The sequence below is a fragment of the Canis lupus genome, chromosome 18 (genome assembly GCF_003254725.2).
Source record: "Canis lupus dingo isolate Sandy chromosome 18, ASM325472v2, whole genome shotgun sequence".
NCBI lineage: Eukaryota > Metazoa > Chordata > Mammalia > Carnivora > Canidae > Canis > Canis lupus.
The window spans coordinates 7,956,863-7,984,629 of NC_064260.1; the positions used below are offsets into that span (position 1 = coordinate 7,956,863).

The window sequence follows — 27,767 nt, forward strand, 5'->3', positions numbered from 1 at the left end:
AGCCAGAAACATTAAATACACGTTAATGTTTGCTGCTGTAGAATTTGGGAAACCAAACAACTGGACAATGTACACACCCAACCACAGGGAGTGGGTTGGTAAATTGTGGTTTGTCGACTTGGTAGCCTATTGGGTGGCCCTCGACAGTTGGGTCGAGGAGACCGTATCAAGGCATGGGTGATGATAGCGGTATGCTCTGTGGAACGTCAGTCATGCTGGACTAGGTCATAACACGCATCTGCCTGGAACCTTCTTCCCTCGGATACCCTCACTTCATACATTTCCTGGCACTGATGTCTCCTTATCAGAAGTCTTCTGTGAAGACTGTCTAATGAAGTTTAGGAAACTCCAGCCTCTGAGCCTGTTTTTCTGAATAAGGTTTGATTGGGACACAGTGACCGCCACCCCATATTGACTGTTGTCGGAGGCGGCTTTAGCAGTCAAGGGCCTGGTTGAGTTGGGCACATAAGACAGACAGATATGGCCCGCGAGGCCTTAAAGATAAACTTTGCCAACCCCAACCTAAAATAACACCCTCTTTCCACCCCTACTCTTAGTCCCATTTTTCTGCTTTATTTTCCTTTCTTTAGTTTTTGGGTTTTTAAAAAGAATTTATTTATTTATTCATGAGAGGCATAGACAGAGGGTCAGAGACATAGGCCGAGGGAGAAGCAGGCTCCATGCAGGGAGCCCGATGTGGGTGGGACCCGATCCCAGGATGCCGGGATCACGTCCTGAGCCAAAGACAGATGCTCAACCACTGAGCCACCCAGGCACCTTTCTTTATTGCTTTTTATAAGCGAATGCCACTCACCGTATTTTCTACTTTGAGACTTTCCGACGGCTAATCCCAGCATTTTCCATTGCGTAGCCTGTCCAGTTCAGAAAAGATAATAACCCTTACTGTTTGGTTATCATTTCTCATGACCAACTGAAAAAATACCATGAAGCCTGCCTAATTGTGAAGAACGACTTTAGGCCCGCCTCCACCCGCAGTTCCAAGTGTCAGTCTGAAAATGTGGGTGAGTTTCAGTTCCTGAACCTTAAAAACTTTAAGGGGCCGGCAGCCTAAGTCCAGACCCACCAGCACACACTTTACTTTGCATGAAGAGATGAACGCGGAGCCAAGTGCTCCTCCGAGGGCATCACACGTTCTTGTGTTTTGCAGTATTTCTAACGACTGCAATACCGAATTCGGTCATCGGTTGCAGAGAAAGCAGGCCCTAATTATAGTGCATATTCACAGAGCCTGAGCGGCAGCTTCTTGGATAAAATTCCTGTGTTCTTTATGCTGCGCTCAGCAGTCAGGTCCGGGAGCAGATATTGACTGGAGGTATTCACGGTCACTGAACCGGAAGCCTCCAGCTCTATAGAGCCTGCTGTCAAACCTGTTGCGGGGGTCTGGGGGGTACTGGACTGTAACAGACTTTTTTCTCGGAGTACAATGCTTCCACTCATGGTAAGCCTGGCTTCAAAGAAAACAGAAATTTACTGCCGTGGTTTTATGTATTTTTCAAAATCTGCATTGGAGAAAATTGAACTTGAACAGCATTTGTCCCAATGGGAAGACACCTTGGGGTTGGCTCGGTGTGATGACGGTCACCCGGATGGAAGGGGCCCGTGGGTCTCACTACGTGGCCCTCTCTGCTTCGCTTAGGTAACAGAACCCGCTCTTTCCAACTAAACAAAGACATGCCATTTCCTATAGTGGCACAGCATGCTGAGTTCATTTCAGACCTTTCCCCAGAGGAACAAAGGCCCACGACACAGGGCTGCTTGTCATTCAGTTCTTTTTGTGACTGTGGTACCCCCTACCCCCACCCTGTGAAATGCATACATCAAAAAATATAGTGGTCGTGGACCATTCCAGAAACCTGCTCGCTAACTTTCTGAATCCTGAGTAACAGATTGGCTGGATTTTTGCATCTTTGGTGATGCTAGGGAACTGAGCCCTCTAAAAGGAATTAGCAGGGAAAAGTGTGACTCCTCTGCATCCTGAAGTAGGGAGTTTGGGCAGTGCATTCATCAGATCGCTGTACGGAAAAGAACTTTGAAAAGAAAAATCTGGACTTTTGCACTTGGGTAAAAATGAGCCAGTTGGTCCTGTGGCTTACCGGTCCCGTGCCTGCTTTCTGCGCTGACCTAGCTGAATTGGTGACGGTGCATGGGTTTTTAACTCCAGTGTTGTGATTAACATCAAGTGCATGCTGGATCTATATATACCCTGCGCCTCTGCCTCTCCCCTTTCTCTCTCCCAACCCGCACAAAGGAAGAAAAGAAAGTAGAGAAAAGGGTAAGAAGGGGCAGAAACTGCCTTTAGGGCATGAGCATACATTGCCAGAAAAGAAAAGAAAGATAAAGGTCTGTGATCGAAACCCATAGATTCTCTGAAATCCACTCACTTACTATTCTGGGTTATGCAGCATCTCACATGTTTCTAAGTTTTAGATACTTAAAACTGCCTTATATAGCTTCGGAGAGATTACAGACTCATTCACAAGTTCTTGGTTGGGACTCCTCAAAGGGAATAGGATGTGCAGCCTCAATCTGACCCTCTAATAGCAAAATGCCTTCTGTGTAGTCACAATCGGAGAAATTCTTTTACAGGTTCACCTCTGAGGACCCTGTGGCACCAGTCACTAGTCTTACCTGTGAATTGTTCCTAAGGACCCCATCCTCACCAGGCCCCGTCACCCCCTGGGCCCCGTCAGCCCCAGGTACTCAGAGCTCTGCCTGAAGGACTCACGTTAACTCCGTGCTCATGAAGGGATCCCCAGGGCCTGCACAAGGCTAATGTGTGTCTCCTGCTGCCTGGGAATGAGTTAAAGGCACTAACCAGAGGCACCAGTCCTCTTCTCAGTACATTCAAATGGTATCCAAATATTGCCAAGTTCATCAGAAGTGAACAGCATCTCTATTATAGGGGGGCTGGCAGGAGGGAGGCACTGGCAGTTAAATGACCTGCCTCATTTGCAAAACAAATCACCAAACCGTGTTGCTTGAATATGATTTACATTTTTAAGACAGAGTCCAAAGAAAGCATTCCGGCTTGCTAAAATGCTTCTTACCCCTATTCAAAGTAGTCTCTGGCTCCCCCACAGAACAAAATTCCCATATTCCTAGCCTACATTGTTTTCGACATAAACGATGCACACACCAGTGAAAGTTTTCAGACACGAATTCAGAATTGCCCGTCAGTAACAAAGGCTATCAGAGCTCTTTCTTAAAAGGGGCTCTGATTTTAAAAGGTTTCTCATGTCCTATTTGCCTGGGATAGACTAGATTAATGTTAGAATTACAGTTGGCCCTTGAACAATCTGGGGGGTTGGGGCACGGACCCCCCACCCATTATAGTCGAAAATCTACGTGTAACTACTGACTCCCCAAAAACCTGATTGTTAACTAGTCTGCTGTTGACCAAAAGCCTTAACAATAACATGAAGTCAACACATACCTTTTTTTATGTCGTATGTGTTATATACTGTATTCTTATAATGAAGTAAGCTAGAGAAAAGAAAATATTACTAAAAAAATCTAAAAGAGGGGCATCTGGGTGGCTCAGTGGTTGAGCATCTGCCTTTGACTCAGGTCGTGATCCCGGGGTCCTGGGTTCGAGTCCCACATCGGGCTCCCTGCAGGGAGCCTGCTTCTCCCTCTGCCTGTGTCTCTGCCTCTCTCTCTCTGTGTCTCTCATGAATGAATAAATAAAATCTAAAAAAATTTTAAAAAAAAGAAATCACAAGAGAAAATACACTTATAGTACTGTGCGGATTTATCAACACAGATCTGGGTGTAAGTGAAATCTGCACATCTCCAACTTGTATTGTTCAAGCCAGCTGGCTATTGGGATATGCTATTTATGTTATCGAATCTGTTTATTGGGTTTATTTAAAGTAAGTATTCTATGTCTCTCCACTATTTTACTAAATCTATCCTATGTATACTGTGTTATGCACACATGTGGCGCTCACTTCTGTCCATTTTCTGTGTGGCAGTTTCAGTTTGTCCTCGAGATTATGCCACATGATCTTCCATCTTAATGGAAGCAGTCAAGAGGGGAAGAGAAGGTCAGTCGGAAGTATTTTAATCTTGTTTTAATGATCAAAATCTGGTCACTTTGGGTTTCAGGACACGGCGATACGTGTCATAACGTGGATATTGAGAGACAAGATGGTCTACATCCCCGTCCCAGTGGAAGTCGGGCTCGGCGGGGCTGGGAGCTGGAAGCAGGGGTCCTGCACCGTCCTGCAAAAGGAGGGATGCTCAGGTCACATGGGGCTCCTGTGAGGGGGTTCCCTGCGTGGAGCCCTGGAGCATTTCGCAAGGCCGAGCTCATTCTCTAGAAGGGGGCTCGCAGGCCTCGGGGATCAGCGCTGGCAGCTCGTGCCCTCGGGAAGGCCTTCCCGTGACCTGAAGGCCGGTCAGGAGATACGTTGCACCCTATGGAGTTTGGGTTGGCCTCTCCGCCTTGCCCCATCTTGTGACCCAGGCAGGCACAGCACTTGGCAGTTATTTGGGTTATTGTTGTCTGCTGTTTCTCTGTTTGTTGGGAGGAGGGAGGTAGGTGGAGGCTGAATTGCAAGGGATGAAAAGTGGAGGCCCTTCCCCACCGCCCGCACCCCCCCCCCCCAAGTGTATCGGAAAGAAACATCCTTCTTGGTCTGTTTGCTTTGCAAGGGCGTCCTTTGATGAGGCCTTTGTCCGAGGTCCCCACTGAAGGCTCAGTGTACTCAAGCTTTAGAAAAGGCTATTGGCCCTTCTTTGTTTTCTTTGTTGAACTGTTTATTTTGCTTTCTTCCCACGAGGTTCCCTGGCCTTGCTCTGACAACGCTTTTCTGCATGAATTGCATTCCTGGGAGCCACAAGTTTCCAGATTCTTCCAGCCCATTTGATTCCAGCCTGTGTGATTAGTCCACCGGTTCGACCTGCCGTGGGTCTGTGCCAGGCAGGGGGCTTCCGAAGTGCCCCTAACGTGGACGCCCAAAGACACCAGTAGCCTCATTAGTGAGAGGGTGGCGCGGCGCTCCAGGGCAGCAGCAGAGCTGCTGTTGAATCAGCGCTGGGGTTCAGGTCACTTGGTTTCCGCTCGGTGGGCGTGGAGGTGGTGCGGGGCACTGCACTGAACATTTAAATCTTCAGGGACTGAAGTGGTCCTGCCCGGGGAGCCAGAGAGCCCATTAGCACCATTTAAGTTAAATTTACTTTTTGGAGGGATTTCGTCATCATTTGCATAAAATGCACCTCCATCTGTGTAGAAATAAGGAACAATAGTAATAAAAATTATTCAGATAGTCTTAATCCTGGCCATTCTATTTTCTTGTGCACAGATGTCATTTTCTGAAGTGTTGGTTTATGACTCGAGACAGAGAGGGACGATTAGCGAACTTAGGAGTTACAGTTTTTTAAACCTCTGTTAATAAAGATTAAATGTCTGTTTAATAAGTTATACCTTCATTTTAGGTAACCATAAAATGCTGTGATACCATTGAACAAACTTTAGCTATCTTAAAAACAAAATTCTTGGGGCACCTGGGTGGCTTAGTCGATTAAGCGTCTGCCTTTGGCTCAGGTCATGATCTCAGGGGTCCTGGGATCGAGTCCCGTGTCAGGGTCCCTGCTCATTGGGGGGGGGGGTCTGCTTCTCCCTCTCCCTCTCCCTCCACCGCTAATCCCACCGTCCATGCTCTTTGTCTCTGTCTCTCTCCCTGTCTCTTAAATAAATAAGTAAATAAATCTTAAAAAAAGTAAAACAAAATTCTATCAGAGATCTGGTCTGTTCACCCATTGAGTGAACATGGGTTCTGTATGAATTCATTCTTTTATGCGTGAGCATCTGGACTCTTCACAGGCAGGTGGGGTGCGCTGCACCCAACTGGGAGCCTGCATTTCTTGATCGTGTGTCTGGAAGTAGTTTTGACTCAGAACCTCCCAACTGAAGACCCAGGAGCTTGCTGGAACCTATTGACCATACAACCTGTGATGAAAATTGTATGCAGTATAAATTCCTCTCTATATACAGAAGCTCTTCCTTAGTGAACTGGGGAAGGCCCCCGACAGTGTGGCCCGGCATGGTTCTGGTTCCTCGAGATCCTCTTCTCTTTTTGCTGGGCCTGGTTTGAACCGGGTCTCTGATCTTTGTGAGCCTGGCGATGGCCATAAACTGTGTGCCATAGACTTTCTGGGAGGGGCCCTCGTTAGTCTTCTCTTTTGCAACTATATGCATTCACTCTGTGGGATCAAGGTTCTTCTTCAGGCAGGGAGGATTTGTCGGGAAGGTGGGAGTTAACCTCTCTTGTCTAGAAGAGGCCCTTTCTCCTTGGAGTGGGCTCTGAAAACAGATCCCCCAATGAGCTGAAACACAGCTGCCATAATACTTCCTGTGCAACACAATTAGGCCTCCCTTAGAAGCAGGACTGGATTACACTTTCGCTCAGTAATCACCTCTGAGCATCCCGGAAAACAATGTTCGTTACATTAGCCCATGATAATGCTGTTTTCTTGGGTTTCTAAGTGTAATTTCAGAAAATTCAAATATAACTCCGTTGGCATATGGCTTCTGATGATCTCTTCTTAAAATCAGTTTATAAGTTATTTTCAAAGTAAGTGTAGGCCCCAGCGAAGTCCCATTCTCAGCTCTGCCACGAATTCACTGGATTCTTGAATACTTTCTCTGACTTCTCTGGGCCTCCTTGTTCTCATCTGAGAGGGACAAGAGTTGGAATAAATGATCTATAAGATCCCTTCTTAACATCCCGTTGTCATCGGCAAGTTTAGGTCTATTCCCCTTGTTTTTCCCTTGCGTGTGGGCAATAGGAATAGGAATAGAATATGAAAACACCGCGGCCCTAATACATATACGCCCTCCTGTCATTTTTGTCTCTTGCCTCTCCTTACGTGAGCATCTGCTGTGAGCATCTTGCCCATACCCAGGGCATGCCCCCACGCTCTCTCATACTTTCTTTTTTTTTCTTAATTTATTTATTTATGATAGTCACACACAGAGAAAGAGAGAGAGGCAGAGACACAGGCAGAGGGAGAAGCAGGCTCCATGCACTGGGAGCCCGACGTGGGATTCGATCCCGGGTCTCCAGGATCGCGCCCTGGGCCAAAGGCAGGCGCCAAACCGCTGCGCCACCCAGGGATCCCCTCTCTCATACTTTCTAAGTGATGTTTTGCACCTCGAGGTGCCACCAGCACATAAGAGCTATTTGAATATAAGTTCAGACGGGGTGCCTTTGGAATAAAAAGATAACTGGAAAGCCATGCCATTGGTTCCATTAAGAGCCTCAATAATCTTAAAATATAAATGTAAGGGAGCCTATATGCACATACCTGTGTTTGTTTTGGGATAGTTTTCCTTTGTGTTTAAAATCATAGACTGGGTTTGAATCCAGCTTCGGTATTTAGGTATTTCTGCTATGCAAGCCCAGTGTCATCATCCAACCCCATTTTAGATCAGGAACTCAGTGAAGGAGCAGATTGCTGGTACTTCGACCAGTGTCTGGTACGTCACAGATATTTGACAAATAGCAGAATTACCTAATATGTACCTGTTATACTTCCATACTTACATCTATGCTAAGTTGGTGCATCCTTTTCCCAGCTCTGAAACTGGAGCGTGTCTTATGATCTGTAGTGTTTCACCGTGGCTGTTGGTGAAGAGGTGTTCGTGAGGAAGTTTCGAGGATCTCTGAATGAAATTCTTTTGTCTTATATTTTCCTTGCTGGGCCAGTGCTAGAGTGCTACATGATAAAAACCTATGTGGGACTAAGTCTCAAAGCCCCCTTTTAGTAAGTAGAAAGCAAAAATGGCAAGTGTTAAGTATTGTCATTTTTAGTGGTACCTAAAATAATATCGTGTCTTTAGATCAATAGCATCTTCGCTTTGATGAAATACAGTCTATTTCATAGATTGCACATACGTATTGTGTCTGTAGGTCTGTAGTCAGCAGGAAAAAATTGTTTCATTGTCAAGTTCATTTTTTTCCCCCCAAGAGCACAGCCAATTTTTCCTAAATGTTATAATAATGGACCTGGTTGCGGGGCTATAAAGTTAAAATGTAGACAGTGTTTGGGAAATGCTATTGCTAACTGAATCCTACAAAATGCAAGGAAGGACAGCTTCAGCCTGGAACCCTGTAAAGGAGGGAAGCATGTGTTGCGTGCCGGTGCTGTTGGTGTATTTGTGCAGATGCATAGCACAGGCTCTCCGAGGGTAAGACTTCATGATTAATGGTGTTTATTCTTGACAGAAGCCTCCTTTATTTATCTGCAATACAGTTTAGCGATTTTATCAGGCCCCTGAATGAAAAATATTCAGTCATACCAATATTGCAGTGTAAATTGAGTAGAGTCACTTTTTATTATATCTTTCTGCCTTATCATCTGCACAGTAATTTTCTAGCAGAGGCTTGATATGGAAAAGGCTGGATTTAGCTGTACTTGACACAAAGCCTCTTCAATTTCGCCTAAAAGTTCAGGCTGCTCTTAGAAATGTGTGTGTGTCTGTGTGTCTGTGTGTGTGTGTCTGTGTGTGTATAATATATAAGCCCTCCCTCTTATCCAAGCAATTTCAGGATTTGAAAGAATAAAGATAAAATGCACAAACCTGGATGGGAGAAGTGTTGTTAATATAAAAATATCTAATAGCTGTGAACTCACTGGTAAAAAAGCTCCTTTAGTGTCTAAGCTGTGGCTCAGTTCTGAGCTTTTGGCCTGGCTACGTGGTCCCACTTTTTTCTAATCAATCACCCTCCAAATCCAATCAGCATAAAACCAGACCCTTTCATTTCTCCTGGGAGTAATAGCAAAGTTGAAGTCCACAGCGGCCCGGGGGGGACGTGAGTCGCTGTGGTGATGGAATATGCCATTCCAGACGGGGAGGAAGGAAAGAAAATGAGATCTCATTTGTGGGACACTCAACTAGAGAGTCCCTAAATTTTCAGCAAAACTTTATTCAAGGGGCAGACGGTATAACATTAGATGTCAGAGCTAATCAATGGCAGGCAGGGACAAATGATTTAAATCGTAGAAACGTTTGGATTGTGGGACCAAAGAGACTTTAAACCTGGTGGCTGGGATGGAAATCATCTCTGCCCAAGGCTCACATTTTCCCAGTGGGCCAAGGAAAGCCCTAAGAGCCGTATGGGGGACGTGTGTGGCCCTAGGCCGGTTCTCCAAGGGTACTATGATCGGGTAATTCCAGCCTGTCCTTTCAACATTTCGGTTCACTTGACTCCGTTTTCACTGTGAAGACAGGGATGCAGTCGCAGACCTCTTGGGCCCTTACCCAGGCACCAGGCTCCGTGTCTGTTTTTCCATGATGTTCCTCCGTGTGCCTGGGACAAAGTGCTCTGAAGCCAGGAGAACCAGAATCCTGGGAACTTCTTATCTCCTTACATGGGCGTTAATGCTTCCTTCCTGTGAGTGACGTAGACAAATTGTTCCCTGGTTCATTAGATACACTCCTTTGCCTTATTTAATTTCTTTTTGAAAAGTTTGATACCTTCCCAGGGGTCAAACTTCCGGAATATTGAGACTCGTAGCACGCAGTTGAGTCCTACAAGGTCTGTTGCCAGTGAAATCTAAATAGCCTGCCAAACTAAAAGGGCCCACTATTTTACCTTTACTAGGCCAGAGGGCCCTAGCAAATCTCGGGGATGTTGTTCTGGAGGAGAGCCATTTAGATAATTAATAATGGCCCCTTGTTGGACGTCCCTACGATCCCTTAAAATAAGGATGATTTAAAGAGCGATGGAGAGTATGAGTCAGTGAGCATAAGAAACAACCCTGAGAAGACACTAGTCAGTGGTTAATAGTAATAATAATAATTTTGAGGACTGTGATGGTGATGCAACATGGAAAAAGTCCACACCGGCTAGTGGAAGGCAAACCTAAGCTCAGCGTGCCAGAGGAGGGATCTTCTAGCTGGTTCTTGAAGTAACCCATTAAAGTAGAAATTAAAACAGAAGCCTCATCCTCTTCTTGGCTCAGAATTCCAGATGCTCCCTTGTCTTGGGTAGAAATCTCCCCCACACCACCTGCAAGAGGACCGAACATGAAGCAAGGATTAAAACTGTTGGAAGCTAACTTCCTGTTTCTAGTTATTTCCATCCAGTATCTGAAGCCTCCTGCTGGGTGACCTCTCACTTCAATAACAGATCCTGGCTTCAGGCTCTCAAGATTTATGAAATGCCTCTTTACTGTAAATTGTTCAAATTTCCAAGTAAATGACATAAAAGCCACAGACACTTGTTTGTTGAGTTGGTTAAATCCAGCAGTTCTAACTGAATTTCTTGTGTTCTAATTGAGTTTCAGTTCAAATTGAATTTTTTTTTTTTTCTGGTCCTTTCTCTTTATACCTGGTGGGTATCACGGTTCAGATCCAAAAGTCCGTCCCAAAGAATGTATGATGGTTGATAGGACTCGACATTATCAGAAAACCTAACAGCAGTGAACAAATGCCACGTGGCCTGGGGTTTTTCTGGATACTTAGTTCACGGGACTTAGGCCTGTGCCAAGTCACCCACACTATTGTGTCCCAGTTTCTTTCTATTCTGCTGTGTGTTTTCTTTTTGGAAAAGAACACTACTTTGCCCCTTTGAATGCTGCTTTTGGATAGAATTGGTAATTCATTAGATTCCAAAAAAATAAGGTCTGTTAGAATGAATGGAAAATTGGCAGGAATGTCAGAGAAATCAGACTTTGAGATTTTTGTCCACCACCCGCCCCCGCCCCCTCTTTTTTTCTTTTCTCATAGCAATGAATTTTTGAACTAAAACCAAGAATAACCATGCCCTTGAGTTTACTTTCTAGAGAGGAGAAACCCTGTTCATTTTACTAAGGTCAAGTCAAGTCAGTAGTTTCTTTGCTGTGCCACGAGAGGTGACATGGGGTGCTTCTAAGTGACACCTGGGGTGTCAGGTCGTTGGCTCACCCTGGCTGCGGAACAGCTCCCGTCCTTTGGGGTGCTAGGGAGTCAGGACACGAGGAGGCCACAGAAGCTGGGTGACTTTGGCCTTACCCAACCCAGAGCTCTAGTACTGACAGCAGCAGCCAGAAACGTGTTGGTCGTCAGGACCAGCATTTCCTGAGACCTTCCCGTGGGACAGAGCCAGGCTCGAAGCTCCATGCATACCTTCTTGCTGACAGTTGAACACTACAGCACTGCTTTGCTTCCATCCAGGCCTGAGGAGCTTGGAGCAAAGCAGACTTTTAAAGATCTTCACCCAGCGTCACACCTGTCTTAGGCCTGGTGACATGGACCTGCTGCAGGGAGAGAAAGGGGCCGGTGTGTGGGGTGGGGTGGGGTGGGGGGGAGCAGTGAGACGGGAGGGCCCCTGGAGCCCTGGCTGGGCCTGGCTGGACTGGCCTCCCGCCCCCATGGCTTGCCCCATGGAGAAAGAGAGAGCATCCTGACTGTTCAAAGGGACAACCTGTTGTGTTAGGGAAGGTGGAGAAAAAGACAGTGTCATTTGCTGTGTCACCACAAACCAGTGGGAAGCTCTCTAGAAAACAGGGCCCCATTAAATGCTCCAGAGGCTGACCGCTGAGAACAGCTCTCCGTCCCTCCATCTGCCAGGCGTCAGGTCAGGAAAAGAATCACAGCTGGACACCTGAACCTGTGCACGGGGGAGCCAGAGTGGTTTTCTCATCAAAGCCATATCTCTGTGGACTTTGTGAAGGAAAATACAACATATTAGTTCTTCTAACAGTTAGTCCTTATATTTGCATTAATTCTATTATAAATAACCTGGTAACATATAACACGCACGTTACATATTAAAATATAACATTATACATTGTATTAATTCAAAACCCACATAATTTAATTTTTTAAATGGTTTTATTATTCTCACAAACTGTAGAGTAATTGGGGGAAGAAGATAAAGAAGATGGCTTTTTGTATTTATTACACATTGGAAAAAGAAGTACACCTTTGTATGGAATATTTGGAGTCTAATAGGGCAGCGAAAGAGTCTGCTAAAAATAATAATTTAAATACACTCTGCAGGGACGCCCGGGTGGCTCCGCAGTTGAGCGTCTGCCTTTGGTTCAGGGCGTGACCCCGGGGTCCCGAGATCGAGTCCCGCATCGGGCTCCCTGCATGGAGCCTGCTTCTCTCTCTGCCTGTGTCTCTGCCCCTCTCTCTCTCTGTGTCTCTCATGAATAAATAAATAAGTAAGTAAATAAATAAATAAATCTTTAAAAAAGAAGTAAATACACTCTGCATTCATGGAACTGAATTATTCAAAACTGATGACAGGTTATTTAGGAACTGGTTTGTCAGCTGCCATTTGGATCAGAGATCCTGCTTCCAGCCTGGCTCTCTCTCTTCTGCCCTTGTTTGTAAACTGTTACAGACACTCACTGGGTGTCTTTTTCCAAGAGTTGGGACCCAACGAAGACTCATACTATGGGACGTGGTCGTTTAGCTCCAGGTGTTTACTTGAACCAATGATATGTCTGTTAAGAACTCTTGTTATTGTAGTTACTTGAATAGATTTTTTATTTTATTTTATTATTAGTTTTTATTTGAGTAGAGTTGACCCACATTGTTACATTAGATTCAGGTGCGCAATGTAGTGACTGGACAACTCTGTACCTTCGCAGGGCTCACCACAAGCGTAGCTACGCTCTGGCACCATGTGACGTAATTGTAATGCCATCAACTGTATTGCCTATGCTGTGCCCTTTGAGTGGCCTTTCTTTTTAAATTCTTTGACGATTTTCCTGACCATGAGATCTCGATCTGTTGGTAAAAATTATGTTTATAGTACAGAATGGAGGTGAATTTTGTCAAATTATTTTTTTTGCAGTCTTCCCAGGAGGGAATAAGATCAAAGTTAGCCACAAACCGTTGCATTATTCACGTGATACCTGTAGAACATAGTTTTGGCTGCCGAAGGAGATGACTGACAGGGATTGGAGATATTCCCTTGGTCTCTCCCTCTGGTTGGCTTAGCAGGGCCTTTCTTCCCCCAGAATTAACGTTACGGAAGCCCATCTCTCATCGTTTACACTAATGTGTCAACTACACTGTCTGCTTAACAGCAGTATATATATTTTTATTTATGGTATTTTTAAGCATCAATGATTTGCAAATTTTGAAAAATACACGTGTGTATCTCTTCGATTATCTGAATTTAATGGAAACGGTTGAAGCCACTGTGAAAAATGTTGATATATTTGACACATATAAATGTGTGTATCCTTTTTTTAAAAAAAATGGTAGTAATAGGACACAAACAGAAAAGTACACAAAATGTACACATATAGCTCAATGAAGTATAACGAGTTATCGCAGAGTGAAAACCTCTAACTACTAACTAACTACTAATCTAGAAATACACCAGTGCCCTAGAAGCCCTCCTTATACACTTATCCACCTAACCAGGATAAACATTATCCTGACTATCCTAAAGCTAACATTTAGATCTGTCTGTTATCGACCTTTACATAAATGGGATCATACAGTGTATTATCCTCTTTTTGTGCCAGGCTTCTTCTGCTCAACATTATGAGATTTTGTACTTTGTTCACAGTGCAGTTTGTTCATTTTCTTTTCTTTTTTTTTTTTAAGTTTTTATTTATTTATGATAGTCACAGAGAGAGAGAGAGAGAGAGAAGCAGAGACATAGGCAGAGGGAGAAGCAGGCTCCATGTACCGGGAGCCCGATGTGGGATTCGATCCCGGGTCTCCAGGATCGCGCCCTGGGCCAAAGGCAGGCACCAAACCACTGCGCCACCCGGGGATTCCCCCCCCCCCTTTTTTTTAAAGATGTATTCATGAGAGACACAGAGAGAGAGGCAGAGACACAGGCAGAGGGAGAAGCAGGCTCCCTATGGGGAGCCCAATGTGGGACTCGATCCCAGGACCCCGAGATCACACCCTGAGCTGAAGGCAGACGCTCAACTTCTGAGCCACCCATGTTCATTTTCATAGCTGTTCACTATTTTGTTGTATGAATCATTTACCCATTCCACTATTCATTTGTTTTAAGATTCTATTTTTTTTTAAGTAAGTTCTGCACCCAGCATGGGGCTTGAAGTCACAGCCCTGAGATCAAGAGTTGCACGCTCTACCAACTGAGCCAGCTGGGTGCCCCCCCGCCATTCTACTGTTGATAGATGCTTGGTTGGTTCCAATTTTAACATGAGTGAATAACACTGCTCTGAATAGTCTAGTAGATTGTAGCTCATGTGTGTACACGACTATTGTGGCTACACCAAGGAAAGGGATGCCTGGACCATAGGGTGTGCATTCATGTGAGTTCCTAATGCCCAATTGTTTTCCAAAGGGGTTGCACTGGCTCACACTCACATTGTTGGAGAGTTCCTGTTGCTCCAAATCCTCATCAACACTTGCCACTGCCCCTTTTTGAAATTTTAGACATTCTGTGGATGGTCAGTGATCGCTAATGATGGTTTTCATCTACATTGCACTTACTGGTGATGTTTGTGTAGAGTTTCTTAAATGATATTAGAGAAATATTTTAATATTGAGGGAGAAATATAATTCAAATATATTGAATTTATTTGACTATGTAAGATGTGCATAGTGCCCCCCAAAATGCTCATACTAATTATGTTGAAATATTGACATTGGTTCAACCCAAATAGCTTGGGACATAAGGAATAACTGTTTCTTAGTGTTCCTTCACAATAATCTCAACGTTTCCATTTATGGATGCAAACTCCTTTTATACTCAGACATAAGGAGAAAATAAAAATAAGAAAGTCATTCTTAAAAATCCTTTGAAATGATGAATTACCAAAAACACAAGTATTTCTCTTGTGTTATGTTAAAGAAATGAACTATAACTCTTAAATTTTATATGTAAGAGGGACACCTGGGTGGCTCAGCAGTTGAGCACCTGCCTTTGGCACAGGGCGTGATCCTGGGGTCCTGGGATCAAGTCCCGCATCGGGCTCCCTGCAGGGAGCCTGCGTCTCCCTCTGCCTGTGTCTCTGTCTCCTTCTGTTTCTCTCATGAATAAATAAATAAAATCTTTAATATATATATATATATATTTAGGATAATACTCAGCACCCTAGCATTAATGTGTATGATTAACAATATTCTAACCTTCCTCTTCAGTGTCCACTTCTATTCAAATCATATGTACATTTTGCAGTCCCATTCACGTTCCATATTCTTTGTGACCACCATGCATCCTGGAAGCCTCCCGTTGGTGCCTTCTGATTCTTGAGAAAGCGTTTGCTCTTAGAGATACTCACGTGTGTATGCCTTTCATTCTATTTGGCTATGAACTCTTTGAAAGCAAAGACTAAATGATCAGATAGTATGTTTGCTGAACTTCCTCCAAGTTCTGAAATCAAACGGGAATCCTAAGTAAGTGGATTTTCCATAAAATGTATATCAAATGAACATACTGGAATATTCATCAGTGTAGTTATTTTTCTTAAGATTTTATTTATTGACTTAGAGAACAAGCGGTAGGGAGGGGCTGAAGGAGAGAGAGAGAGAGAGAGAGAGAGAAGTAGACTCCTCTGCTGAGCAGGGAGCCCGATGAGGGCTCAATCCCAGGACCTGGAAATCATGACCTGAGCCAAAGGCAGATGCTCAACCCACTGAGCCACCCAGGTGGGGAACCCCACATGTAGTTTTTAAACCCTAAAATCCAACATGGTAAGTTTGCACAAGGCTGGAGCCAGTTATACATTTGGGGGAAATACTCTTTAGCTGTAAAGATGATGACACTAGGATGTGCAATGAAACCATCTTATCGGCAGGGCTGTGGCAATTTAATGGAGCAGGTGTTACACGGGGGTGGGCAAGGCTAAAGAACCCCAAAGTGACCATAAAAGCCCCCAGGACTAACCCAAGTTGGAAGTGGTTACCACCCCTCATCTGAAGGTGTGTAGGGAGGGAAGAGTGATTCAGCGAAGACTAGATCCTAGGAAGGGCTCACGCTTCCAGAGCCGTGGCCGTGGGCATTGAAATGCCACCAGCACAGCTCCAGCCAGCAAGAGGAAGTAAGTGGAATAAACGCCTTGACTCTTCCCTCCGCCTTAGCTCCTGCCCGTGCATCTCATTAGTAGAGTCCAGAGGGGGAGAGTCGGCCCTCCACGTCAGGCCCTGCGGCCCAGCCTTCCTGGGCATGCAGTGGTTGCAGGGGTGAGGCTGGCAAATGGCAAGTGACCAGCACAACCACCTGCACATTTCAGGGTTGCAGGATGCTTCTGGGTCACAGGTTATCTGGAAGCTCGCCCTTGAACAGAGGAGGAGATGAAGTCCAGGATTGTGCAAATTTCTGGCTGTGCCTGGCGTATTAACTGTGGACGTTTCTGTTATTTGTTTCCCTCCCTGGATGGAAAGCTAATTTTTATTATACGTTGTGATTTATTAAAATTGTGCTTATTGAATAATTAAATAGTTGGTGAAAAATACATTATAAGGGATAACTCCCCTTTGTTCTCTGTTAGGCCACTTCCTGAATATGAAGAGTATCTACTTGTTATACGAAGAACAGAATTAAACAAAAAATAAACTTGTTACATAATAAAAACCCCAACATCTCAGTCTTCTGATAGTTCGAGCCCTCATGTGAAGGTGCAAGGAGCACGTGTACTTTTCCAGTGTCCCAGGCAATGCAAGTGTGATTGTAATCATCCAGCGCATAAACCTGGTTTAATGCTCTCATAATGGGTAATGCAGGTGATTAAATTCTGTGATTTTAATCTTGGCGTTTTAGTAACCCAATAAGATAGATGAAAAGGCAGTAACAAATCAGATTATATAATGATATTTCATTCTAACTAAGAAGTCCAGTTATTCTCTGCACTATGTGCTTTTGTTTTTTAAGGTTATCATAGGATACTGTTTAGAAAAATGCTCGAATAAGAATCCTCTACTTTTTTTTTTCACCATAATCTATTGGCAGGACTTTGTCAAAATAATAATAATAATAATCTGAAGTCAAATTACCTCCCCAAACACAACTTTTTATATTGCTGTATTGTCTTTTGGGAGAACACCAAGATGATCCTCACCTTCCTTCTTGTCCGAGGGTATGCTGCATTTCTCTGCCGGGCGATACGGAGCCACGCTGACAGCCGCTCCCTGGGTCCTCGTGGCCTCGGAAGAGCAGATGGGGGGAAGTGGCACAGGTGACGTCCTCCCTGAGGGGGTGCGCCGGGCCCTGCACACACGAGCCAGCGTGCAGAGGTCATGGGACATCAGGGCTCCCCTCTGCTGGGTCCTGACAGCCCTCTGCAGTTGGGGCATCTGGTTCCCAGACAGTAGGGTTTTCTTTCATTTATTTATTTATTTATTTATTTATTTATTTATTTATTTATCTATCTATCTATCTATCTATCTATCTGTCTGTCTGTCTATTTATTTATTTATTTTAATTTTTTTTCCAGACAGTAGTTTGTATGATTTAGTTTGGAGGGTCACAAGCATATCTCTATGCCCTTTGGCTACAACATAACCAGCACGGAATCTCTGTTCTCCATGTTGTTCTGGGGGTCAGGGTTCTTCCCAGAATGTTTCTTGTTTTGGTTTTTCTCTCCATGGTTTGTGCCACCTTCAGTGACTAAGCCACGCACGGCTCCAAGGCCAGGAGAGAGCAGAGAAGGGCACAGGAACCAACCGCAGTCTTCAGTTCCATCCCTGTTATCTACTAAATCTGCAAACCAAGGAAGGGACACCTGGGATTTCTCTCCCAGGTGGTGCTGTAATCCTCAGTGAAGATCTTTAGCGAGCTTGGCAGATCTTGACCAGGTCAAGTTTATGATCGTTTGCGAAATAATGTATGTCATTTGTGTGGAAGATTTTGTGGGTGCCTTTTCCACACTTCTCAGCATCTCCTCCTCCAACAGAATCTGACCCTCTGATCATAATCTTCCGTGGTGCTTCCATACGACAGTGAACACATCCACCTGTTTCGTTTAGCACCTGCCCTGCCCTCTCAGATATGCTTCACTGCTTAAAACTAACTAACTGATAGATGATCTAGCTGCCAAGAATTTGGAACAGCAAGAAAATTAGAAATGAGCCTCCAAAAGTCTTGCCATGTGGACTTTTCTTTGCTGAGTTTAGAGTCATGCACACAAAGAAGTTTTTTGGGATTTTTTTTCTTTTTTTAAGAGAGAGAGAGAGCACAAGCAGAGGGAGAGGCAGAGGGAGACTGAGAAGTAGACTCCTTGCTGAGGAGGGAGCCTGACGTGGGGCTCGACCCCAGGACCCCGGGATCATGACCTGAGCCAAAGGCAGACGCTCACCTGATTGAGCCACCCGGGAGCCCCTGGGTCTGTCAGCCACCAAGACCCTCAACTAGCACCACCTTTTACTGAGTGCCCAGTGCACCTCGCGGTGGTGGCAGCCCCGAGAGGGAGTTATTGTTGCTGTTGGGTGTATAAGGCAGCTTATCTGGAGTGACAGTCAGTGCCAGGCTAAATTCACATCCAGGTTTTTCAAACCTCTTGCACTTGTTTGCTGAGTTTGTGTTTTAACCACCTCGTGTGGTTCTGTGATTTTACGTGGAAATCCAAGGAGGTGTTTCCAAGGCGCGGTCGGGTCGGGGAACAGAGCAGACAGGAATGGTTGTGCCACACGGTATGCTTTGAAAAGAGGGTTCCAGTATTTCAGTGTAGGAAAATCTCCTAGTCTGCTGTGTCTGCCATCCCTAACGTGCACGCGTGTCTATTTGTGTGTACGTATATGTCTGGGGTGTATTTATATGTGTGTGTGCATACACACGTGCACACGTCTGGATTATATGTGTGTCTGTGTTAGGAGTGGAGCATAATCTGTATGTGTGCCTGCCTTGAGCCTTTATTTGATGCCAGGCTCAGTACACGAGGCTCTACTTAGATGAACTTGCCAGGCCTCCCAGGAGGTCGGAATCCTCCCCATTGTACCATAAAGGAGTAAAAGAGGCTGGGCCTCGCATGTGAGGTCACATAGCTAGCTCCGCACCCTCCCGGGGTACCACTGTTGTGGGGGTCGGACTCCCCTGTCCCCAGGACTCCTGGTGGCCCACTTGCTGGGTGACCCTTATTAAGCATTTTCCTATTAGTCCCCTGGGGACGGCTGGCCTTGGAGTACTAGATGCTTTGTGACTTTCGGGCAATCAGCTTACAGCTTTCTTATTTCCATTCCTGTCTGGAGGCATGTCTTATCCCATCATTTGCAAATCGGTGACCCCCTGTCCCCTCAACATCATGTCCTGGGAGGGGCGTGCATGAATGTGACCTTCACCATAGTGGGTGAAGGTTCAGACTTCACCTCCACGAAGAACCAGCCCTCTTCCTTGCTATGACTCCTTTCGGGAGCGTCAGGGAGGGCGGGGCCCTGGTGTCCTGCAGGGACACTGCGACCAGGTCGATTCCTCACTCGTGGCTGCTCCTGTAACAGTTACGTTCATGGGAGTGGGTCAAGTGGGTGAGGGCAGGTGCAGATGTCAGACATCCTGGGAAGCCTCTCCTGGCTCCTGGCTCCCTGTGTCTTTGGGATTGGTGACTGCCCCGTCCCACCTCCATAATTTTCATGTTGTTCTGGATGCTGATCCCCCCCGCCCTCCACCCCATGCATGATTCTTCAAATGGAAGCTAGGCTTCTAGGAATATTCTTACTACCCTTGTCAATTCTGGATTTCAGAAAAATTACAGGTTATGATTTTTGTCTAAAAGGAAAAAAACCCAGTAACATATGCCACTGCCCTCACTGGTCTGTAGTCCGTACTGTTGTGGATCATGAGATGAGCTTGTCTAGGAGAGCTAGCATCTCATAGATTTCTGGAAATGTCTGCTTTTCCACCTTTCTGCTGTGCTGATCTCTCATCATAAATCTACAGATAAGTTTGTATTTGCAGTAATTATTTTTTAAAAAAGATTTTATTTATTTATTCACGAGAGACACACAAAGGGAGGCAGAGACACAGGCAGAGGGAGAAGCAGGCTCCGTGCAGGGAGCCCGATGCGGAACTCGATCCCAGGACCCCGGGATCATGCCCCAGGCCCATGGCAGATGCTCCACCACTGAACCACCCATAGTCCCCATAGTAATTACTTTTGAATGGGGCTGGAAAAGTGGATTTTCCTTTTCAGTAGAACGTGAGTTAAGGAATTGGAGCATCCCCCTGCTCTACAGTAGCAGCGTGCCTAAGTGGAACTCGGGATCTCAGCAACCAGACCGAGCTAACTTGGCTTGTCATAAAGAGCCGAGGTAGGGTAAGCTGACCGGCTGTGCCGATTTCGATGTAAGCGGCAAGTAATTTTTACTAATTTCTGGGTGGGTATGGAAAGCCTCAAGCGAAGGCTTTGAAAAAAGAAACAGCTGTTCTTAGGTGGTGGAGTTCTCACTGTGCCCGCATGGAAATTTAGAAAACTCGGCATTTTAAAATTTTATTCCACCAAAAGTGGCATCTGATTAGCAAATAAAAAGCCTCACTTTGGGGATCCCTGGGTGGCTCAGCGGTTGAGCGCCTGCCTTCGGCCCACGGCACAGTCCTGGAGACCCGGGATCGCGTCCCACCTTGGGCTCCCTACGTGGAGTCTGCTTCTCCCTCGGCCTGTGTCTCTGCCTCTCTCTCTCTCTCTCTCTCTCTGTGTCTCTCATGAATAAATAAATAAAATCTTAAAAAAAAAAGCCTCACTTTTTGCTTTTTTAAGCTCAGAGTGGAAAAGAGGACTAAAGAGCAGGTGAACGTCCTACCTTCCTCAACCCCCCCCATATTTCAACCCCTTATTTTCCACTGAGAGGAAGTGTGTGATCTGATCTGCGGCCCCATTTCTTTCAGTGGCTGCGCTGTGCACTTGGGGAGCTGGCTTCTCCCAAGATTGGGTCCTGACGGGGTGCTGGGGGCCGGCCCGTGTGCCTCTGCTTCAAGAGGCGTGATGAGAACGTGTTCGTCCCCTCCCTTTCATGTCGTGCCTAAAGCCAGTGGCCTAAGAGGAATTTGCAGTGCTCAGGGGATCTGTGTCTCTCGCGGCCTCCTCTTTTTTCTGGCCTCTGCGAGCGAGGAAGCGGAGAGCACAGGCCTCCAGCCTGTCGTAGCCAGTTCACTGGATTAGCCACACAAAACATTTTCTATTAGAGAAGAAACAAGGTGGTGGTGGTGGTGATTGGGGTGTGTGTGGGGTGGGATGGGGGGAAGCTGGATACCCAAACTGGCTGTTCCAGAAACCAACCGCTGTCCCCAGGGAAGGAGTCCCCAGGAGCCATCCAGGCTATGGTGGCAGCAAGGTGTGTTTTAGAATTTTTCTTCATCAGCTCATCGTAACCAAGGCACAAGCCCGATCAACCCCCGCCCCCATTCTATTTCCAACTTTGTAGCCCCGGGAGCACTGAATTCCTGGACGTGGCTAATCAGGGTGCCACTTGAAAGCTGAGTGTCGCAGGACGGGTGGGCTCGGTACTGGCTCACAGAGGACGGCTTGTCTTCCAAAAGGTGAAGTCTGGATCTGTGAAACGGGCTGTCCTCCAAACCACAAACCCCTGGCAGGAAAAGTCCAAGAAATAGTGTCTGATTTCACATTTCTTACCGACTTTTACAGTTGGCATCCTTAATTTTTGGGCAGCTCCGCTGTGTGCATGACCACACGCATTTGCAATTTTTCTTTCTTTCTTTCTTTCTTTCTTTCTTTCTTTCTTTCTTTCTTTCTTTCTTTCTCTTTCTCTTTCTCTTTCTCTCTTTTTCTTCTCTCTCTCTTTCTCTCTCTCTCTCTTTCTTTCTTTCTATTAGTGGAACACCATGATGGTGAGAGGTAAGTTTCCAGGGGTGAATCTAAATGTTCAGGTCAAGTGGAAGATACCATCGCAGCACTACTTAATATCAGATGCCTTTTCGGCTAGAATTTTTCATCCCAAGGAAAGCCCAAGGCCAACCTTTATTTTTCTGTATTCAGAGTGCCGTCAACTATCTCAGAGGTTCATTTCCTTTGCCCAGATCACTGTGTAGTACCGTCCTACCTGCATTGTCGCCATGACTTTAAGGTCATCGGAAACATCGACGCCTGGTATCTTTTACCCAAGACCCTTCGAGTTCACTTAACCTCATTCTTATTTTCCTTTGCAGAAAACAGCCTCTGCCCGTGGAGATTTGTCTCACCCACACCTCTTGTGTCTGGTTTTCTCTTTCACCCAGGCCTTCTGCTTTATCCAGTAGCCCAACGTATTCGGACCTGCCCTTCATCAGGATCTCCCCACACCGGAACCCCGCTGCAGCCTCTGAACCCCCCTTCAGCCCTCCACACCCCTACATCAACCCCTACATGGACTACATCCGGTCCCTACACAGCCCGTCCCTCTCCATGATCTCGGCAGCTCGGGGGCTCAGCCCTACGGATGGTAAGTCCTTCCCCACCATTTCCTTCTAGCTCCTTCTTCTTCCACCTTGGCCCCACCTGGAATGTGCTGTGCAGCAGCTCTGATGTTTGCTGGGTGTTTCCCATGTGCTTGATGCTGTGCTAAGTGCTTGCTTTTTTTTTTTTTTTAAGGTTTTATTTATTTATTTGAGAATGAGAGAATGAGAGAGAATATGAGGGGCAGAGGGAGAAGCAGACTCCCCGCCGAGCAGGAAGCCCGATGTGGGGCTCAGTCCCAGGACCCCGGGATCATGACCTGAGCCGAAGGCAGACGCTTAACCAGCTGAGCCACCGGGTGCCCCCATGCTAAGGGCTTTCAGAGCCTGCTTCACTTCGGCATGAGGGGACGTCCCTGAGGGTGGGGTCATTGTCTCCATTATCAGGGGAGGAGAGCAATGAGCTGAGGGGCTAAGTCACTTGCACCATGGCCCGTTGGCTCCCAAGTGGCAGGGGTGGGACTCACTGGCTGCAGACACCTTGCTCCCAGCCACAGTTTCGTTCTGCGGCTCCTTGTCCTCTTGTAGGGGCCCAGATGCTGTTCACATCACATGCGTGTGTAACCAGCCAGGTTGCTCGCCTTCCAACCAACACTGTTCTGTCCTGTACGTCTGAGAGGCACGTTTGTACCGATGTGTCCATTAGACTCACGCTTGTCAAGTTCCACGGTGTGCATGGACCACCCGGGAATGATGACGAGACATGATTCGGGGTGGAGTGGGGTGGGTCTGGGGGAACGCTGGGATTCTGCAGGCTGGAAAGCTCCCAGGTGAGGTCAGCGCGTTGGTCTGTGGACCCCACTCTGAGTAGCAAGTCTTAGAGAACATGAGAGTCCAGATCTGTTGCATGTGCCCTCCGACCTTGACTGTGCCCAGTGAGAACTGAAAGCGGGATGGAGTGGGAAGAGAAACAAACTTAGGCTTTAATTTTATTATATTTGATGCTCATTTTAAGCTCTCAGGGGTCAAATTCCTGTTGGTTCTATTAGCTTCCCAATTAATTACTTTTCACAAGACTCTAATGAGAGCTGTGTGTCCCATAACTGTCAAATTATAGAACACTCCTTTGATTCAGGAAGAGCATTTGCCACCTCCTGCACACATCCAACAAACACTTGCCCACGATTGCTGGAGTCTGAATGAAGGTCCAGTATTGCATAAGCCATATTAATTAGAAATAGCAGGTTACAGGACGCCTGGGGGCTCAGTGGTTGAACATGTGCCTTCAGCTCAGGGCGTGATCCCAGGGTCCCGGGATTGAGTTCCGCATCGGGCTCCTTGCAGGGATCTGGCTTTTCCCTCTGCCTGTGTCTCTGCCTCTCTCTCTCTCAATGTGTCTCTCATGAATAAATAAATAAAATATTTTAAAAAAGAAATAGCAGGTTATGAGTTCTCTTAAGAGACACCCACAAGTCACCGGGGCTTGTGTCAGAGCGCAGGGCACCACCAATCTCTCCTATCCGTGGGACCTGCGCTGCCCACATCCTCCCTGGAGCCCCTTCCTGGGGCTGGCCATGCCTGGTGGGGAGAGGTCGGAGGCTGTATGAAAGTTCTTAGTAAATCTACTCAGTTGTATTTCCAAGAGCAGCTGCACTGCCTCAATAGCTCACCTCTTTCTGAGTCAGTGCAGCGGACACAGTTATGAGGTACCTAAGGAATACGTTGTGCCATTTGGACAAGATTCACATTTTAAAAAAAAAATGAAACTGTAAGACAGTCAGACCCAAGTCAGTTCTCCTGTTTTGGTGAGACACTGGGAAAAACTGGAGAGTCGTCTCCGTGGAGTAGTTGGGAGTTGGAGGAAATGACTACACCGGAGAACAGAGGGAGAGAGAGGTCAGGGAGGCCAGCTCACAGCAGACTTGGAGCTATGCCTGCCTTGCAGAAATTTCGTTGGGCCAGTGGAAAGTGGTACCTCGAGTTAAAGCATTTTGTCTTCTGTTTTCTGTGGCATTTGATGATGAGTATGAATAAAACATTCTTTGACTGGTTTGCTGTGCCTTCCTCTTCCTGACTTTTAAGAATCTTAACTAATAATCAAATAAAGTCAAGTCCCGATGGCTCTCACACGTAGGCTAAGAGGTTCGTGTGCATCTCTGTCTACATTTTTATCATGTATAAGAAGCATGTGAACACGTGTAAAACATACACAGACCTATTGTTAGATTACCCATATTTCTACATGATAATTGTAAAACTAACTTTTACTGATGGAATGCTGGGTGCCGAGTGCTGTCACATTCATTGCCACCAGCAAACTGTTGGAGGCGGGAAGAGGAGGAGCTGGGATTTGCATCCAGATCTTGGAGGATCTGGAGACCACCCTTAGAACTGCCACAGTATCTTGCTGCTTTTGCACATAGATTGGCAGTGGAAACAGATTATTATCCCACTCTCGCAGTGCTGACTCTTGCCAGTAAATTGCACCAGAATGATAGGTGTATTTCCTTTCTGATTTTGTAATGAAAAAAAAAGGGAGAAAGGAGCTTTAACATTATGGTACCCCAAATTGCAGCTTATCACCCGGTCCTGCATTATTAAAATCATACTGGCTTTTCCATTCCTAGTCCCTGGGCCCTCCAGGTCATGAGAGCCGACTCATGCTCCTGCCGGAAGCTGAGGGAAGGATTTTAAGTGTGTCCGGGAAGATAGCACAGGGGTCTCAGTTGTCTACCCCTGTAAGATATGTGAACACACAGTGATTTCATGTCAGAGTGATTGAATTTGGAAGGGGCACACGTGAGAAGGAGAACGTAAATACGCTTGAATCATTTGGAATTCTTCATTGCGTCTTTAAGCCTCAAAAATTGTATGATGTATCTTACTTTTTCTCTTCTTTTTCTTTGGTTTGATTTTCAAGTGAAAGATACCTTGTAGACTTCAGTGAAAGCACAGTTTGAGTCAAAGAAGCTTTTAACCTAGAATGAGCCATAAAAAGGGAATCTTGACGTGGGCCACGGGGCAGACGGCTTTGGGAAGTCTCGAGAAAAGTTTCGCGTTGACCTTTCTCAAGTAGTCACCGTACTCCCCTTGTCTTCTCTCCTAGCCCCCCATGCTGGGGTCAGCCCAGCGGAATACTATCATCAGATGGCTCTGCTGGCTGGCCAGCGCAGCCCCTACGCAGACATCATTCCCTCCGCTGCCACTGCCGGCGCTGGGGCCATCCACATGGAATATCTTCATGCCATGGACAGTAAGTGAGGGGGCTCTTTCCTGTAGCCTGGTGGTGGTGGATGCTGACTCGTGGGTTGTAGAGATGGATGCACAGGTTAGGTGGTTGTCTAACTTTTGAAACCGGGGAGGGAGGAAGAATAATTGGTGCTCTGCTCTGCCCAGTTTTCTAAGAAGCTTCCACATATCTGGCCATCGTGGGATTCCTTGTAGAGCTCTACGAGACCAACAAACTGGAAGATGCAGACGATTGTCATTGGGCAGGTGTAAAAAAGGTCTCCTGCCCTGATTGTCCTGATAACAAAAAGAGATGTATTTGGGATCCCTGGGTGGCGCAGCGGTTTAGCGCCTGCCTTTGGCCCAGGGCGCGATCCTGGAGACCCAGGATCGAATCCCACATCAGGCTCCCGGTGCATGGAGCCTGCTTCTCCCTCTGCCTGTGTCTCTGCCTCTCTCTCTCTCTCTCTCTCTCTCTCTCTCTGTGACTATCATAAATAAATAAAAATTAAAAAAAAAAAGTTAAAAAAAAAAAAACAGATGTGTTTGATGACGTGGATGTACTCACCCAGTCACTCCTTGAGGTTTTCTAGATTTTAGGCTTTAAAACTTTATCTTTATCTTATTCTTATTTTTTGTCAGAGATTTATCTATTTATTTTAGAGAGAGAAAGAGAGAGCACATGTGAGTGGGGGAGGGGCAGAGGGGGAAGGAGAAAGGGAATCTCAAGCAGACTCCCCGCTGAGCAGGGGGCCCAATACAGGGCCTGATCCCAGGACCCCGAGATCATGACCTGAGCCGAAATCACGAGTTGGACGCTCTACCGACTGAGCCACCCAGGCATCCCTAAAAAAAATCAATTTTAAAAAATTAAAAATTAAAAAAATTTTAAAAATATAAATTTTTTTTTTTTAAAAACCCTAGACTTAGTTTTTACATTTTTTCCATGGGTTTATTTTGCCTCATATGTTTTCTTTACAATAACAATTATATTTCACTACGACCTTTAATCGAGGAAAACTGAAAAGCATTTCCTAATCAGAAAGAGTTATTTTTAGTACATAACTGTAGAAGATAATGGCATCTTTTGATGCTTTTTACATCACTTAGTTTTGGATCCCTCAAGGCTTATAGCGATGCCTTTGGGTCACTTATCTAGACATAGAGACAAATGAGCCTGTGAGTATCACGGTTCAGAACATCCAAGAGTTCTTATTTATTCACACTCTTCCAGTTCCATTTGCCAGGTGCCAGGAAGTGAATGCGAAACATCGTACGAGGTGTATATCAATGGAGGCCACTGCCCTTTGACTATGACAACCACATGGCTTTGAGTAGGGCATATGCCAGGGCTTGGTTGGTTGGTTCGTTTCTCTGGTTGGTTGGTTGGTGCTTTCTCATCTACAGTCTGTTTGGGTTCTTCTGTGACACAGGTGTACCCTGGTCAGGTCTCTAGTGATGGTGAGTAAGGCAGCCTTCTGGTCTGGAGTGGAGAGAGGGCGGTTGGTTCACACAGGGCGAAATCTACAGCCTCCGTCCTCTTGTGGCCACGAACGAACCCAGCTGGGTTATGCGGGGTCCCAGCTTGCGCTGCTTTCCATGGAGTTCATTACCGCACTCAAAAGTACAAGAAACGTGTTCCATCTTCTGCAGGGGTTGTGTTGTTTGGCTTTCTAGAGTCCAGAGCTTACGTTTCAGATTCATCATAACCACATTTCAATTAGGGATTGTGGAGAAAAAGTTCAGTGTTATTATGCAAATTAGTTATTTGAAAATCTGCAAATAAAGAATTAAAATAGGGGAGAGTCCTTGGAAGGTCAGCCGTATTGCCTTCTACATTTGATGAGAATATGTTCAGTCAGGCAGTGGCGGTTTTTATCTAAATAAAGGATGAAGCTACCCTTTTACTTGTAAAAACTAATTAAAGGAATTTTAATTTGCCTGAGTATATGGTAAATTGATTGTCATTAAGTAGGAATTTAGATGTCCTATCATTCATCACATAAAAGGAAACCTCCTTATTCTTTGTCAGAATTCTTTATTAGAACAGAGAAACAAAACAATTAACAGAAAGCCAGATCGGAGATATCTGTGTTGGAACAATAAGAATGCTCGGGCTTCCGTTTCCGAAGGAACCCGTAAGATCAGTGTAGACGTGGGCCACTTCTCTCTTGGCTGTTTCTAAAATGTGTACCTTGGGTTTTAGCTGTTCCCCTCCCCGGAGGATCCTGAATCACCGTTCCAAAATGCTGACTTTTCTCCATT

At 45.8% G+C, this 27,767-nt stretch overlaps 1 protein-coding gene across 4 annotated transcripts in view; it reads left to right on the top strand.

Moving 5' to 3' along the window:
• The window catches only part of GLI3 (GLI family zinc finger 3), a 270,176-nt gene that overhangs the window by 162,499 nt on the left and 79,910 nt on the right, over nt 1-27,767 (top strand). For all 4 annotated transcript variants that reach the window (XM_049096345.1, XM_049096343.1, XM_049096344.1 and 1 more), the window contains 2 exons: nt 22,119-22,321; nt 25,381-25,527. In XM_049096345.1, the coding sequence (XP_048952302.1) occupies nt 22,119-22,321; nt 25,381-25,527 (350 nt within the window). The remainder of the gene's footprint in view (nt 1-22,118; nt 22,322-25,380; nt 25,528-27,767) is intronic.